Source organism: Ictalurus furcatus, chromosome 2 (assembly GCF_023375685.1).
Source record: "Ictalurus furcatus strain D&B chromosome 2, Billie_1.0, whole genome shotgun sequence".
NCBI classification, from domain to species: Eukaryota; Metazoa; Chordata; class Actinopteri; order Siluriformes; family Ictaluridae; genus Ictalurus; species Ictalurus furcatus.
The window spans coordinates 884,183-902,214 of record NC_071256.1 but is presented as its reverse complement, the minus strand read 5'-3'; the positions used below and the strand labels follow the sequence as shown (position 1 = coordinate 902,214).

Sequence of the window (18,032 nt, the reverse complement as noted above, 5' to 3'; positions counted from 1 at the left end):
TGCCAGAAGCTCTAAATTCATCTTTACTGGAAGAAGTAGATTTGAAAACATACTGTTTTCCTGACTCAAACGTCTCTTGTGCGAAAGCTTCTTACAACGTAGCATCTAAAACGGTGTTATATTTTATACTGGTGTTTGCGATGACTATTACAATTCTAGGGAACGCTGTTGTCATTATTTCTATAGCTCATTTTAAACAACTGCACACACCTACAAACATTTTGGTGATGTCTCTAGCACTGGTGGATCTGCTTCTGGGACTCACAGTCATGCCATTCAGCATGATTAGATCTGTGGATGGCTGTTGGTACTACGGTGAAGAATTCTGTTTTTTACACTCTAGTTTTGACATGTGCCTCACTGGAGCATCTATTTTCCATCTAATTTCTATCGCAATTGATCGATATCAAGCTGTGTGCTATCCACTTCAGTACCCTACAAGAGTAACTATACCTGTTGCATGGTTTATGGCAGTTACGAGTTGGACTGCATCTGTAGTGTACTCTTACACGCTCCTGTGTTCAAAAGCAAACGTGGAAAAATTAGATGAATACATTGCATCTATAAGTTGCCTGGGATATTGTGGCCTTTTGTTCAATGCACTATGGGCAGCATTGGATGCGTGTATATGTTTCTTTTTACCATGCGCTGTTATGTTTTGTCTGTATGCACAAATATTTTTCATTTCCAAGAAACACGCAAGAAAAATTGAAGGTGTGAAGCCAGGCAGAAATTATATGAACTTAACCAAGTTTTCACAAAGAGTGAAACATGAGAACAAAGCAGCAAAAACTCTTGGTATTGTTGTAGGTGCCTTCATTTGTTGCTGGATGCCATTTTTTGTCAGCTCGCTACTTGATCCTTTTATTAACTTTGCCACCCCTTTAGTTCTTTATGATGTCTTCATCTGGTTGGGTTATATTAACTCAACTTTAAACCCAATCATATATGGCCTTTTCTATCCATGGTTCAGGAAAACACTGCATCTCATTGTTACTCTAAAAATATTTTGTTCTCATTCATCTGATATGCAACTGTATGCATCATGACAGAAATTTATTTATGGATTAAAATATAGTTGACACACACAAAGAGAGATCACCCATTAATGCACATATATGCCCTAACAAAATCCCTTAATTATTTATGTCTGGGATGAAAAAAAAAATGTTGCATGATATAGTCTATGTGGATTGACACACTAGATTCATTACACATAAAGTGAAATATTTTAAGCCTTTTTTTGTTTTAATCGTGATGATTAGGGCTTACATCTCATGGAAATCAAAAATCCACTATCTCAAAATATTAGAATAAAGAATTTATGATATTGAAATTTCGACATTCTGAAAAGTATGTTAATTTAGTTGGTCAGGGCTCCTTTTGCACAAATTACTTTTATTGCAAATTGTTTTATTATAATTAAATATGTGATTTTAGTTTATTTGTGTGTAGAACCCCAGTGTGAGGGCGTGGAGGAAGACTCAGGAGACAGGCAAAATTTTAACTGAGCTTTACTCACATTTATTCAGTCTGCGCTTTTCTGTACACTTTCAAAATTCAAAAAAAAAAAAAAAAACAAACAAAAAAAAAAACAAAAAGGCAGAATGACAGGAAACGGGTCACAGCTTTCATTTCGCCAGGTTCAAGTTTGCGTTTCTTTGTGTGTATGTGTGTGCGCTCGTGTCTCGCAAGCTCTGCCAAGCAGGGTCTCTCTCTCTCTGGTTACAAGAGTCACTATAATCACGAATGGACGGGAAGCTTGACTGCAAAGTCGGTAGCAGTAGACGAGGAAAGGCAAACAGTAGATGGTGAGGCCAGTTATGGACCAGTGCTCTTCTGTCCCAGCAGGTTGCCTACAACTGGCTAACACAACATAACCGTGTTATGGTTATTACCACTACAACCTGAACGTTCCAGGCATCTTGGTAGAGACCATACACCATCACAAAAAGACTGGTCCTGGTGAGTCAGATTGACTAATGGCGTCTCAACTGAGTATTAGTGAATTCAGAGCACTGCCAACTCAGGATCAGCACTGGGAGGACAGTGCGGTGTACCACACAAACCAGGGCTATTTGTGCAAATCAGAAGAGGACCAGAATGCTGCAGGAAAATGGAGGGGGTCACTGGACGTGTTGTTACAGTGCAAAACACTAGCAATCATCTCTCGCTCATGCACACCCTCCACAAAATCCTGCCCTCCATGAAACCAGCCCTACACAATAATGTATATGATTTCCAGCATGTCAGTACATTGTAGTATGGCTTCAGGTCCTTTATAACAATTAATTTCATGTCAAAATTACTCAACTAGCTGTATAAACTATGTACTGTTCACAAATGATGCTCTGTAGCATTGGCCTTTGCTAGTTAGTTTTACATGACCAACTGTCCAGTAATGAGGTATTTGACATTTTAAGCAAAATATGTGTTCACATAGCAATTTTAATTCTGCTTTGTTCATAGGTGGAAGCAACTTTATTCCTACTAGACTATCTCCCAGTTGGTCTATGTAGCTAATATAACTTTCACCACTTTTGGGGGGAGGTGAGGATCATTTCATTCAGGACTGTTTAAGGCTGCAGGTCCACTTTTTTCCAGATGCTTTCAACAGATTCATGTTAAAGGATGCCAGAAGCTCTAAATTCATCTTTACTGGAAGAAGTAGATTTGAAAACATACTGTTTTCCTGACTCAAACGTCTCTTGTGCGAAAGCTTCTTACAACGTAGCGTCTAAAACGGTGTTATATTTTATACTGGTGTTTGCGATGACTATTACAATTCTAGGGAACGCTGTTGTCATTATTTCTATAGCTCATTTTAAACAACTGCACACACCTACAAACATTTTGGTGATGTCTTTAGCACTGGTGGATCTGCTTCTGGGACTCACAGTCATGCCATTCAGCATGATTAGATCTGTGGATGGCTGTTGGTACTACGGTGAAGAATTCTGTTTTTTACACTCTAGTTTTGACATGTGCCTCACAACTGCATCAATCTTCCATCTGATTTCTATAGCTACAGATCGATATGAAGCTGTGTGCCATCCACTTCAGTACCCTTCAAGAGTAACTATACCTGTTGCATGGCTTATGGTTGCTTTAAGTTGGACTGCAGCTGCAGTGTATTCTTATGGTCTCCTGTGTTCAAAAGCAAACGTGGAAAAATTAGATGAATACATTGCATCTATAAGTTGCCTGGGATATTGTGGCCTTTTGTTCAATGCACTATGGGCAGCATTGGATGCGTGTATATGTTTCTTTTTACCATGCTCTGTTATGTTTTGTCTGTATGCACAAATATTTTTCATTTCCAAGAAACACGCAAGAAAAATTGAAGGTGTGAAGCCAGGCAGAAATTATATGAACTTAACCAAGTTTTCACAAAGAGTGAAACATGAGAACAAAGCAGCAAAAACTCTTGGTATTGTTGTAGGAGCCTTCATTTGTTGCTGGATGCCATTTTTTGTCACCTCGCTACTTGATCCTTATATTAATTTTGCCACTCCACTAATTATTTTTGATGTGTTTGTCTGGTTGGGTTATATTAATTCAGCTTTAAACCCCATCATATATGGGCTTTTCTATCCATGGTTCAGGAAAACACTGCATCTCATTGTTACACTAAAAATATTTGCCCCTCACTCATCTGATATAAAGGTTTATGCAGCATAAAAGCAGCAGGATTTGTTCACTGATTCATATTCATAAAATGCATATAAATTAACCAACAATATGTTTTATAATGCAGTTCTTTTAATGAATCCTCTCTTATTTTCTTAACCCATGAAAGCCTTGAATAAACTGTGCTATTTGGGGGAAACCTTGTCCAACAATACGATTTGTGTAGGCATTTTGTTGTTTCACAGTAGTTCACATGAATGTTTGCACAATAAAATCTGCATACCTGATTTATGTAAATTATCTGATTAACTGGATTAGGTCATTTCATAAGTTAGGGTTTGTGGTAAGAGTTTTCTTTAATTATTTAGAAAAAAAAACTATGCTGTGAAGATTTTTGCTGATAAAATATAAACAACATCTTAGTTAACTCCTACATACTGTATATATACACATAACATTAAAAAACTGCTAGGAGTATTTAAAAAAATACAAAAACAAACAAAAAAAAAATCTTATAGAATAAATAATACATTAGACAATAATACATAAGACAGAATGAATGTTTTGATCCAATTATTAGTGCCAGATTATGCTGCACTTCCCTTTGAATGATAAAAATAAACATATTCCTCACAATTATGGAGATGTCAGACAAAATAGTCTATGCTTACAAATGACCAAAATTACACTGGATGTAAACTCAACAGGCTGTGTTCTTGTGCTTTTAACACTTCTGTTGTGCTTTTGACACTTCTAATTAATAGGCCAGATTCTCCATTATTAAATTCGTGGTCTCTTAGGCGTTTTCTTAAAAGCTTGCAAAGACAAACACCTTATTAATAAATTGTATGGGGTTAAGTGTGTATATATATGATTATCTATAATGCACAGCCTGAATGTAATTCAGTTTTCAATTAAGTATGTTAATATTGTGCTACTTTTAATTGTTCATTATATTCAAGTAGGCAGGTCTGTATTGCGCCCCACATAACAATGAACATTTTGTGATCCTACAGTTTAACTGCATGATCTTTAATTTTTTCAGATCAACAACTGCCTTGCCTTGGCCATTTTAAGTGTTATTAACAAAAATAGTTAAAGTTATATCTCCATTTTGTTTGCAGAAAGGAAAAGACATAAACGTGTCTAGAGCTTGCAGCAGTGTGTCAGGGAGAGTAGGCCGAGATGGATCCAAGTGTAATTGGTAATTATTGAAAGACTGGCAGACAAATCAAATTGTTAGAGAAAATCGAAAACAGAAAACAGGGAATGGTCAGGCGATCAGCAAATAACATAAACAAGACAAATACAAAATACAAAAACCAGGAAACAACCGGGATCACAACCAGAATAACAACCACAGATTCAAAAGCTTGCTAAGTTCAGATGAGTACAAATTGAGCGTTACTTCATGTAGTGTGCGAGTCTCTTATGTGCTGTGACTGAGAACAGGTGAGTGCAATCAGATGTCCGGTTATTGTGATCGTGTCAGAGTTCATAAGTTTTGGGAAGTGTAGTCCAGGGTGGACAAGTCTGTAGGCCGAGGTGCATTCTGGGAAACGGACTTCGCGATCAGAGTTGACACGATACAGTGGTGGAAAATGCATTAATAGTGCACCAGCAAGTGTTAGTGATTGGAATAAACATGACTTTTACTGTCTTTAGGGCTTTTGAACAATTTAGTTTTCCCATCTCCTTACTCTGGTAAATGGCCAATGGTGTGTTATATTACTTAGAATAAAGTTAGCATTATTTATACTAGTATTTTAGTTATTGTTTATTAGTTATTCAAGTGTTCAATTAGAATATAGTAACTAAATAAAACCGTAACGATCTTGATACAAGTTGATCATAATTTCCACCACCATCATGTGACTTAATAAAACAGTACAGTCAGGGAGCCACTGGATATACAGTACATCACAGACCCCCTGAGGTCCAACTTTAAGAAATATGGCCTTAGGTTATACGAATTTACAAATGGAGAATAAACAATACTAAGCTGGAAGGATGTGTTAGGATACAAAGCTGAAAAACAGCTGGTAAGTACAAGGTACAATGAAGATACTTTATGAATCATAGTCTGGTGCTCTTCAAGAACAATAAAGTAAAAGATGTATGTCACTGGAAGTAAAAATGTGCTTTGAGTGAATTTGAGTGAGCTGTTGTTCACTGTAGTTTTGCCACTTTCACCATTCCCCATTTTTTAAATGTAAAGACAAACATCACAAATGAAGAGAGTGGAAGAAATACATATACTTGGAAAGAACTGCAGGGTTTGACAAGATTCCAGGTATACCAGAGATACCAGTGCTGCTGAAAAAACTGATAGCAAACAGAAAATTCTGTCTGTACACATCAAGTCTTTTACTGTATTTTATTTAATTGGCAAGCACTACGCTGAGCTTTTGTCCCTCTTCTTTTCAGTTTCGTTGCTCTATAGCCATATCATTCAATGCCAGGGTCTTAACTTTCACTGGTATAAGAGTTTCTTGCCACTCTATATCACCATATATCATTATACCTTATATAATTATTATTTTTATACTACACAAATACTAAAAATATTCTTCTTGTGATTTTTCTGTTTGTATCTTTTATTATTTTCAAATCTTATTTTTTTTTTGTTACTCCAACTTTGCTATTAACATTACTGCAGTTCTGAAGATTCTGAAGTGTAACCTTTGACCCCTCTATCATTACTACATAATGATAACAAAAACACATCCATAATTTTACTTGTTCTCATTCATTAGCAAACATGAAAAATACTAAACATTAATTCACACTCCAAAAGTTCATTAATATGCTCAAATGCTGGCTAAGTTCTTGCACACTCGAACAGATAAACTAATATTCCTTTGGCTCTCTATTGGTTTCATTGGCCACCTTTTATCTTCTCATATTCACTACAGCTTCTTGATTTTAAAATCAGATATAGCTTTGAATCCTACTAACTTCCATACTAAGCAGAGCTCAGGTTAGGTTGTGATGCAATTCTGGGGCTGGAAGATGCTAACTTGAATGTATTTTGTGTCTATAAAGTAGATTGCAGCAATGTTCATTAAAAAAATAAATAAATAGACGGCGTAAATTTGCATGCCATCAAATATGTAATTTTAGTTCCCTATTGTACAGTGAAATGGATTTTTTCTATTGGACTACTATCTCCCAGGTGGTGTCTATTCTCAGCCAGAAAGTGAATATAACTTGTGGCATTAGTTATAGTAAGAATCATTTTGACCAGAGCTGTTGGGGCCAGCAGTTCTGCTTCTTTTTTTTTTTTTGGTAACTGTTTTGATATCTTCAGGTTAAAGATGCCAGAAGTTCTGAATCCATCTTTATTAGAAGAAGCACATTTGAAAGAGTACTGTTTTCCTGATTCAAATGTCTCTTGTTTGAAGGCTTCTTACCACATGGCAGCGCAAACTGCGATATATTTTCTCCTGCTGTTAGCGACAACTATTACCATTCTAGGGAATTCTGTGGTCATCATCTCCATCGCTCATTTCAAACAACTTCATACACCTACAAACATTTTGGTGATGTCTCTAGGACTGGCAGATCTGATTGTGGGAGTCATTGTCATGCCATTCAGCATGATCAGGTCTGTAGACGGCTGCTGGTACTTTGGTGAGGAATTCTGCCTTTGGCATTCTAGTTTTGATGTTTTCCTCACAACTGCATCAGTCTTCCACTTGGTTTGTATCGCTGTAGACCGATATGAAGCCGTGAGCTATCCACTTCAGTACCCAACAAGAGTAACTATGCCTGTTGCATGGTTTATGGTAACTGTAAGCTGGACTGCAGCTGCATTGTATTCATTTGGTCTCCTCCTTTCAAAAGCAAATGTGGAAAATTTAGATGAATACATTGCATCTACATATTGTCTGGGATATTGCAACATTTTGTTCAATGCACTGTGGTCTGTTTTGGATACATGTGTATGTTTCCTGTTGCCTTGTTCTGTTATGATTTGTCTATATGCTAAAATATTTCTCATTTCAAAAAAACATGCAAGAAAAGTTGATTGTGCAAAGCAGGGCAAAAGTGATATAACCAAGTTCTCACAAAAGGTGAAACATGAAAACAAAGCAGCAAAAACTCTTGGTATTGTTGTAGGTGCATTTAATTTATGCTGGATGCCGTTTTACATTAACTCTATCCTTGATCCTTATATTAACTTTTCTACCCCTTTGGTACTTTTTGATATTTTTGTCTGGTTAGGTTACATTAATTCAACTTTAAATCCCATCATATATGGCCTTTTCTACCCATGGTTCAGGAAAACACTGTATCTCATGGTTACACTAAAAATATTTGCTCCAGATTCTTCTGACATAAAAGTGTATGCAGCTTGAAAGCAAAAATATATTCGAATTATGAATAGTACAGACGGTATTCGAAACCCCTATTAATGCAAATACTACTTGAGCACTTCTTAATCCATAAATCGGCCATGCTGAGGAGTTCTTAAGACATTAAAGTCTTAAAAACAATAGTGTTTATGAGGAAAACATTGAGAGATTGGAAATGTTCTCCACTTATATAGCGCCTTTTAACCTTAACGGTTCTACAAAGCACTTCACACTGTTTCTCATTCACCCATTCACATACACACACACACACACACACACACACCATGCAAGGTCAGCCTGTCATCGGGAGCAACTTGGGGTTCAGTGTCTTGCCCAAGGACACTTCGGCAATGCCAATTAAGTTTTTGAACACCTGGAGTTTATTATGTTTTAAAGCACCTATTAATATTGGCATGGGCCAAACAAAATAATACACAATCATAAATAAATAAATAAATAACACAGTTAAAACTGTGTGGCCCTTATTAGCTGTTCACACTCAGATCATAATGTGACTCTAAACAACTGCTTTCGTAAAGGCAGGTGCTCTTGGGGATTAAAGCCATTAAGCCTATAAATAAAAGAGTTAGTATTAACTCTAAAACATTCATGTGGTGTACCTAAAGTGCCTAATTAGAGAGATACAGATTTTTTTTTCAATTACATTAGATCTACCTTATTCCAAAAAATAAAGTAATTTCTAGCATTTCCTGATTTACTTATACCTACTCCTTGGCGAAATTATCAAATATATATTTGAATGTATATATAGGGTGTGCATACATTTTTTCATCCTGTAAATGTACAATAAGCAGCAATATTTATATATTTAATTTAAAATATGTATTGTCATTATAATATATAGACCAGTATATTGGATGGTAATGTCCCGCTGTCATTATAAACACCCACACACACACACACACACACACACACACACACACAGTACTGTGCAAAAGTCTTGGGTACATACAAAGAAATGCTGTAGGGCAAAGATGCCTTCAAAAATAATGAAATGAAATGTATCTATATTTAAAGTTAAATGCTATAAAGAGCAATAAACAGTAATAAATGAAAATGTCAATATTTGGTATGGTGAGCCTTTGCTTAAAAAAAATGTAGTCTCAGATAGGGCTGCACAATTAATCGGATATTGATCGCGATTACGAGATTGACTGCCCACGATTAAATGAACGTGATCGACAACAATATTAACGTTTTAAAGTTCGTCCTCCGCTCCTAGAAAACTCTGCTGCAGATTGAATCAAACGCTTCCTACACTTATAGCCAGTCACATAGAGCAGTGCAGGGATGACATCATTTTGTAGTGCCAAAACCTGGAAATGGAATTAGCATTTTAACGCTCGAGCTGTGAGCTTCTCTGTGAGCTCCAGCACTTGCGCAAGGGGAAATCATGACACTAGCACGATGCTAAATGACACTACAGAGGTTGTCGGGGACATTAAACATCATTATGCCGAACGGGAAAAAACTTTGCAGATAAACTCAGGGCTCTACAGTGCAACCATTTCACTCGCATTTGCGACTGAAAAGTATTTTGTGTGACTGTGAATAAATATTTTTCGCACCGGTGCAAGTGACCTGTTCGGAGTGTATAATACAATCGGAATAAAAACTACAGGAAGTCCAAAATGCATCTACACCGCGCAACAGTTACTTTCACACTGCTTTTCATCACCTCAGTCAACCGAATAAGTGTGAAAATACTGCAGAGAAGCCTTTATGATGAAGAGTAACACTGAACATCTGCTTCTCTCAACTTCCCAATCTCACAAACCACCATCTTTTGTTGATCACGCAAAATGACCTGAACTTTCACCTGCTCGTGTAGACACAGCGGCTTCACGCGGAGTAAATTAATAATAATGCTAACGCTACAAGGTGGGTTTAATTCAAACTTCTTTATTAAATAATTCCTCACCAATCATAAACAAGAGTAGCAACAGTTCAGAAGGAGTACACTGCTGCTCTCCTTCACGCTCTTCACTAACTCAAATACATAGCGAGAGAATTAAAGGCCCAGAGTGGTGACTGTGCGGTTTCACTACTTTCATGACAGAGAAAAGTCAGCTCCAGTTTCCATGTTTTGATTTAATCCCCCAAAACACAATATTATCAGCAGACATGGCAACACTGTACTGGGGAATCGATCTAAAATGAACAACGATAAACAAACAAACAGAAAACTGATAAAATGTAAAGACAAAAAATGTGCTTAGTTATAAATAAATCATTTAATATAAAAAATAGATATAATAACTTAATAAAATATAAATAAAATGAGAAATGAAATAATGTGTACTTACTATGGGTTGCATTTAATATCAATTTGACATTGAGCTTAGTTTGCTATTTCCTTAGAAAGCTATTAGCCTTTTTCCTAATATGGATCATGCTTGTGTTAATCTTCTTTTAATTAGGACTCTTTATTGTTTAAGATATTCAAAAATAAATATATTATGCTTGTTTATTTATCAATTAACCAATAGTATTTCTCATTGCTATTATTTTAATTCAATTAACAGTGACCATGAGCAAAGAGCTTACATTTAACTGTTTATGACAGGGTGCCTAAGACTTTTTATTCAAAAAAAATTTTTGAGAAAAAATATTTTGGGGAGTACCAGCAAGATGGCAAAACCCAGAAAGACGTTTAGCACATCCTATGAGAGGGAGCCAGAGGCCGACGTAGCGACCTCATCTCCAGAGCTCCAGCCCGGGACCCACGAGGTGGTCTCCCCTGCCGAGCACCAGCCGGAGGTCAACGTGGCGACCTCACCTCCAGCGCTCCAGCCCGAGACCCGCGAGGTGGTCTCCCCTGCCGAGCTCCAACCGGAGGTCAACGGGGCGATCTCGTCTCCAGAGCTCCAGCCCGAGACCCGCAAGGTGGTCTCCCCTGCCGAGCTCCAGCCGGAGGTCAACATGGCGACCTCAACTCCAGAGCTCCAGCCTGAGGCCAAAATGATGGCCTTCCAAGCTAAGCATAAGATCTTCCCCCCCCTCCCCTATAACGGATCTCGCTCAACCTGCTGATTCAACGGAGGACGCCACTCAGCCTCCCTGCTCAGCCAAGAGTTCTGCTTTACCTCCCTGCTTTGCCGAGGATTTCACTCTGCCTGCCTGCTCAGCCGAGGACGTCGTTCCGCCTACCTGCTCAGCCGAGGACGTCACTCTGCCTGCCTGCTCCCCCATCCTGCGTGGCCGAGGATGTCACTCTGCCTTCCTGCTCCACTGAGGACGTTGTGCAGTGTGTCGATCCCCCTTCTTGGTCCACAGAGAACATCACCCCCCTTTGGCCCCACGGAGCACGTCTCTCCCCCCTATGGCCTCACAGAGAGTGACGCTCCCCCCTTTGGCCTCGCGGAGAGCATCGCTTCCCCCCCTCTGGCCTCGCGGAGAGCATCGCTTCCCCCCTCTGGCCTCGCGGAGAGCGTCGCTTCCCCCCCTCTGGCCTCGCGGAGAGTGTCGCTCCCCCCTGAGGCCTCACGGAGAGTGTCACTCCCCCCGTGGCCTCACGGAGAACACTGCTCCTCCCTCTGACCATCGTGGAGAGCGCCGCTCCCTCCTCTAGCTCCATGGTTAACTTCGCTCTGCCCTCATGCTCCGCCTTGGGCTTTGTGCCTTGCCTAGTTTAGCCTGATTGTTCATCACCTGACCATTGCCTGTTCATTGTTTACGAGTCTGAGTTGCCCTTTGGTTGTTCTGCCTGGATTATTTAATAAACACTGCCTTTAGCACACATACCTGCATTTGCATCCATCTATATTTCCACCACTTGACACTTGGTAAAGGTTTATTGTTAGCATTTAATTTTGAATAACTATGTTGCTGATTAAAACTCTACAGTTAATATTGCATGCTAACGTAACAGACTTTGCAATGCTAAATGGGCGTTATGATGACATCACATGACACGACTTGGTAATTTGTAATTTGGAAAAATTGCAAGCTCCTCTGAATAATGCAGAGTTTGCTTGATTTTGCATTAATTTCTATGATCACGAAATTACGAAATCCTGGAGGGACTGCATTTTAGACCAGTTAATTTATGGACTAGTTTTTAATTAATTTATTATTTGTCCTCCTATTAATCCTGATTGTAGGCCACTGTTCGAAATGTACAGGTAAACAGTCTTAACATTGCAGGAAAATAACCGGATTGTTTCAAACTAATTCTGTCCAATTTCAGGAGTTAAAATAGGATGGAACAAATCCAATCTATGCGTCAGGGAGTGCATATGACAATTTTCAAATTCTTCATCACTGACAATTTAACACTGGACACTAAACTTCACTCTTGCACAGAAAGCATAGCTGCTTCTGTATGGCTTAGGAAAGATTAATTAAGCAAATGGTTCTGTCAAAGTCCAGTGTTTCATATTTGTAAGAATATAAAGTACATATTCTCACAGTAAGTCAACAACACAACACTTATTTCAAAATCAGTCACACTACATAAAACACTTTTCTATTTATGCATATTTGCATTTTTTTAGTCTACTTAATATTGTTATTCGTTGAGCTGTAAACTTTAAATCATTATTCATATGTACAGTATCTGTGTGTTGGTGAGATTAATGTATTGAATCTGGTTTTGTTTCTTCTATATGTTGCAATTCTGTATTGTATAACAATAAGTTTCATCAACCCATAATTAGCAGAAAGCAAAGGACAGGCAATATTAGGATAGACAAGAAAGCTGGTAAAAACAACAAGAGTGTTGCTAGCTAATTACAAACAAACCTTCACCAAGGACAAGGGGACCTTCATGCAAATATGATGATGTCACACTGAAGCATTTCTACTGGTTTTTTTAAACAGCATCATTAAACAGCAAAATATATATAAGTAAGTAACTATGGAGCAGTATCTTGTTTTAATCTTCGTATTTTGTGCGCATGCAAAGGATATCTGATAGATGTTGATGTGATCTGTCAGCTAAAGTAGATTTAATGTGTTTTGTTTCATTTGTACTTTATTGATTGATTGATTGATTGTCATATAATTTGGCAGAATTTTACTCGTAAAGGACACTTGTGAATTTGTTTGGATGGGCACTCTGTTCATGAATAACACCGATGTGGAGATTTTGCTGCTCTGCTTCCCACACCAGCCTGACTCCTGCCTCAAAACGACACGTTTCTTTGTCATCAGAGTGATCATGTACTTCTTAACACTAACTGCTATTGTTATGACTGTTTTTGGGAATCTGTTGGTCATTATCACTATTTCTTATTTTAAACAGCTGCATTCTCCAACTAACTTCATCATCCTATCCTTGGCCTTCGTGGACTTCATGTTGGGCTGCCTGGTCATGCCTTTCAGTATGGTGCGATGGGTGGAAGGCTGTTGGTTCTTAGGAGATCTGTTTTGTCAAATCCATTCCAGTTTAGACATGACACTAAGTATTTCCTCCATCCTGCACCTGTGTTTGGTTTCTATTGACAGGTACATGGCCATTACCGACCCTCTGGGTTATAAATTGAAGGTGACAAATGGAAACACAGCCGTGTGTATCGCTGTCGTTTGGATTTTTTCTGGCGTGTTCAGCTTTGGAATTGTCTTTTCCAAAATTAACATTGCTGGTCTGGATGAACAAATGCTGAACACCTGTGTTGGAAACTGCGTTTTGATTTTTAACAAGGAATGGGGTATTATCGCTCCACTTCTTAACTTTTATATTCCAGGAGCTATAATGACCTGTTTGTACCTTAAAATTTTTCACGTTGCAAGAAAACATGCAAGATTAATTTCTGATAGAACTGCTGGGCTTACATCTGGTGAGACAAAAAAACAAGTATCGGATCAGAGGGAGAGAAAAGCAGCTAAAACTCTGGGTATTGTTATGGGTGTTTTCCTTTTGTGTTGGCTGCCTTTTTTTCTCACCACTGTTATTGATCCATTTCTCAACTTTTCAACCCCTCTTGATGTTTTTGATGCACTAATCTGGTTTGGTTACTTTAATTCCATGTTTAACCCTCTGATCTATGGGTTTTTCTATCCACGTTTTCAGAAGGCATTTAAGATTATCATTGTAAGATACCTTTTTCACCTGAAAAGCTCAAGCAACTTAGTGCTTCAGTAATTCTACTGGGCAGAAATTGTTACTGGTATAAAATGAAATTTTTGATAACCATAACCTGGATAATGTTTCTGTATTGCTCTTTATAATCATAAATCATTTTGAATTTCAGGGACATGCGATATACAAATAATTTGTTGTATATAGTGTCAGGTGCAGGTTTAAAGCATTTACAGGAAACACTGTAAATAGTATTCAAGTAGAGGAAGTGAAAGTAAAAAAGCAGAAATGGCACTGTTAGAATAGATCCTTTAGAGATTAGAGTGCTGAAAAGTGAAGTAAATGTGTGTAGTGTGTTATTTTATTTTAGTTTATTTTTAAAGTATGATTGTGCCATGGACACAAATGCAAAAGGGAACCATGTGCGATATATTGGTATTATAACATACAGTGAAGAAAAATCAGCAACAGTTCATGCTCTTTTAACATCACTGTTGTAATTTTTATATTATATCCAGACAAATATGTTTTTGGGTGAAAATCAGAAATAAAACAGTATTTCAGCATGATCTAAATTAACTGCTAATCTGCAGGTTTGATAGAAAAAATATATATACTATTTTAGCAGGTTCCCCAATGCAATACTGTTATATGCTTTCTATTAGTGTAGATATAGTTTAGTGTAGAAAATTACATTAGATGAAAAACATTGTAAATGGTATTTTGACTGAAATATAAATGAAATTTAACTCTAAAGGAGCTGGTAGATTACTTTACATAACAATAAAAAAAGGTTTTAAAAAAAACAACAACTATAGTGTAGTTAAGACTCTATACTCTCAAGGATTTGTTTTTTTTTTTTTGTTTAATTGTGAATCAATTTGTACAATATATCTGTTCAGATGGTTATTTATTTTTATGCTAATGCAGTTAGTTTGGGGTTGAGAGGTATTTAAAGCTCAGTCTGTGCACTTTTAGAAATGTTTGCTTTTTTATTTAAAGAACAACGTAATACATTACTAAAAGTATGGGCTGACTGTACAGAATGTTAAAGTTGAATAATATTCATTTTTGTCAGAAACTTAAGCTTTTGAAATGTATTAATTTATATTTGCTTATGAGTGAGTGAGGTAGAAGGGTGTTTGTAGTGTGTGCTGCTCAACTTTCTCCACTTACCTTACTCGTTTTTATTCTCCACTTACCTGTCTCATTTTTGTTCTGCACTTACCCTTCTCGTTTTTGTTCTCCACTTACCTTACTCGTTTTTGTTCTCCACTTACCTGTCTCGTTTTTGTTCTGCACTTACCTTTCTCGTTTTTGTTAACCACTTACTTTTCTCGTTTTGTCTCTATTTCCCTTCATTCGTCTTCCGTAACCGCTTTATTCCAGTGAGTGTGATGGTGGAGCTGGAGAACCTGGAACCAGGAACCTGAAGAACCCAGAAGACACTGGGTGAACATCCCTTTCGTGTCACTGTGAAATAACAAGACTACAATAAGTAAACGCTGCAATGTTTGCGACTTTCATAGAAAAAAAATAAACATCTGTTTAATACAAAGTAAATTCACACACCAACCGTATGTAGCTCTCGATACTCACCATCTCACCCACAATCAAAAGAGCTTGTAATAAATAGTGTTCACTGTGCTCATCATTTTCACCACAAATGCTAGCAAGTTAAACTGTTTTAACCTAACAGGATTTTAAGACCTTAGCTAGCACAAGCTAACCTGACTGGATTTCTATTAATAGATATACATAATATACACTGCTAACTCTAGTTAAGCTAACCTGACAGGATTTCCTTATACATAATATGTAATGCTAACTCTACATTAGTTAAGCTAACCTGACAGGATTTATGAGAGGCTTTCCTATTTATACATATACATAATATTTAATGCTAACTCTACAGTAGCTAAGATAACCTGACAGGATTTCTGAGAGGATTTAGAAATTTATACATGATATTTAATACTAACTCTAGCTAAGCTAACCTGACAGGTTTTCTGACAGGATTTCCTATTTATACATATACATAATATTTAATGCTAACACTACAGTAGCTAAGATAACCTCACAGGATTTCCTATTTATACATAATTTTGAATGCTATCTCTCGCTAAGCTAACTCGACAGCATTTCGTATTTATACATATACATAATAATTAATGCTAACTCTACAGTAGCTAAGCTAACCTGACAGGATTTCCTATTAATAGATTTACATAATATACACTGCTAACTCTATCTAAGTTAACCTTACAGGATTTCTGAGAGGATTTCCTATTTATCCATAATATTTAATACTAACTCTAGCTATGCTAACCTGACAGGTTTTCTGAGAAGGATTTCCTATTTACACATATACATAATATTTAATGCTAACTCTACAGTAGCTAAGCTAACTTGACAGGATTTCTGGCAGGATATCCTATTTATACATATACATAATATACACTGCTAACTCTAGCTAAGCTAACCTGACAGGATTTCTGATAAGGATTTCCTATTTACACATATACATAATATGCAATGCTAACTCTACAGTAGCTAAGCTAACCTGACAGGATTTCCTATTTATAAATAATTTTGAATGCTAACTGTACATTCGCTAAGCTAACCTGGCAGGATTTCTGAGAGGATTTCCTATTTATATAAAATATTTAATGCTAATTCTAGCTAAGCTAACCTGACAGGATTTCTGACAGGATTTCCTAGAAATAGATACACATAATATACACTGCTAATTCTAGCTAAGCTAACCTGACAGGATTTCCTATTTATACATATACATAATATTTAATGATAACTCTACAGTAGCTAAACTAACCTGACAGGATTTCTGAGAAGATTTCCTACTTATAAATATACATAATATTTAATACTAACTCTAGCTAAGCTAACTTGACAGGATTTCCTACTCATAAATATACATAATATGTAATACTAACTCTAGCTAAGCTAACCTGACAGGATTTCTGACAGGATTTCCTATTTATACATATACATAATATACACTGCTAACTCTAGCTAAGCTAACCTGACCGGATTTCTGGCAGGATTTCTGAGATTTCCTGCTTATAAATATACAAAATATTTAATGCTAACTCTAGCTAAGCTATCCTGACAGGATTTCCTACTCATAAATATACATAATATGTAATACTAACTCTAGCTAAGCTAACCTGACAGGATTTCCTATTTATACATATACATAATATACACTGCTAACTCTAGCTAAGCTAACCTGACAGGATTTCCTATTTATACATATACATAATATACACTGCTAACTCTAGCTAAGCTAACCTGACAGGATTTCTGACAGGATTTCCTATTTATACATATACATAATATACACTGCTAACTCTAGCTAAGCTAACCTGACAGGATTTCTGACAGGATTTCCTATTTATACATATACATAATATACAATGCTAACTCTAACTAAGCTAACCTGACAGGATTTCTGACAGGATTTCCTATTTATACATATACATAATATACACTGCTAACTCTAGCTAAGCTAACCTGACAGGATTTCTGAGAAGATTTCCTACTTATAAATATACATAATATTTAATACTAACTCTAGCTAAGCTAACTTGACAGGATTTCTGGCAGGATTTCTGAGATTTCCTGCTTATAAATATACATAATATTTAATGCTAACTCTAGCTAAGCTAACTTGGCAGGATTTCTGAGAAGATTTCCTACTTATAAATATACATAATATTTAATACTAACTCTAGCTAAGCTAACTTGACAGGATTTCTGGCAGGATTTCTGAGATTTCCTGCTTATAAATATACATAATATTTAATGCTAACTCTAGCTAAGCTAACTTGGCAGGATTTCTGAGAGATTTTTTTTTTTGCTCGTATTCCCAAATCTTGACAGCTAACTCAAATTAAATATGATAAGAGACAAAATCCTATTTGTTGTGGACGTTCATAGCCTTCACTACTAACGTTAGCCCGTTGCCAAAGCTTGCTAAC

At 36.7% G+C, this 18,032-nt stretch overlaps 2 protein-coding genes across 2 annotated transcripts in view; one reads left to right on the top strand and one right to left on the bottom strand.

The window, feature by feature from the left end:
* Positions 1–18,032, bottom strand: part of taar11 (trace amine-associated receptor 11) — a 60,765-nt gene that overhangs the window by 42,237 nt on the left and 496 nt on the right. The window contains exon 2 of the mRNA XM_053641765.1: positions 15,364–15,504. Within this exon, the coding sequence (XP_053497740.1) occupies positions 15,364–15,393 (30 nt within the window). The 5' untranslated portion in view covers positions 15,394–15,504. The remainder of the gene's footprint in view (positions 1–15,363; positions 15,505–18,032) is intronic.
* Positions 13,075–14,660, top strand: LOC128618261 (trace amine-associated receptor 4-like). The gene has a single exon (XM_053641798.1). The coding sequence runs from the start codon at positions 13,075–13,077 to the stop codon at positions 14,092–14,094; it is 1,020 nt and encodes a 339-aa protein (XP_053497773.1). The 3' UTR covers positions 14,095–14,660.

What these genes read in the sequence shown, in the direction of transcription:
- LOC128618261 (XM_053641798.1), top strand. Translation starts at nt 13,075, where the DNA reads ATGAATAACACCGATGTGGAGATTTTGCTGCTCTGCTTCCCACACCAG.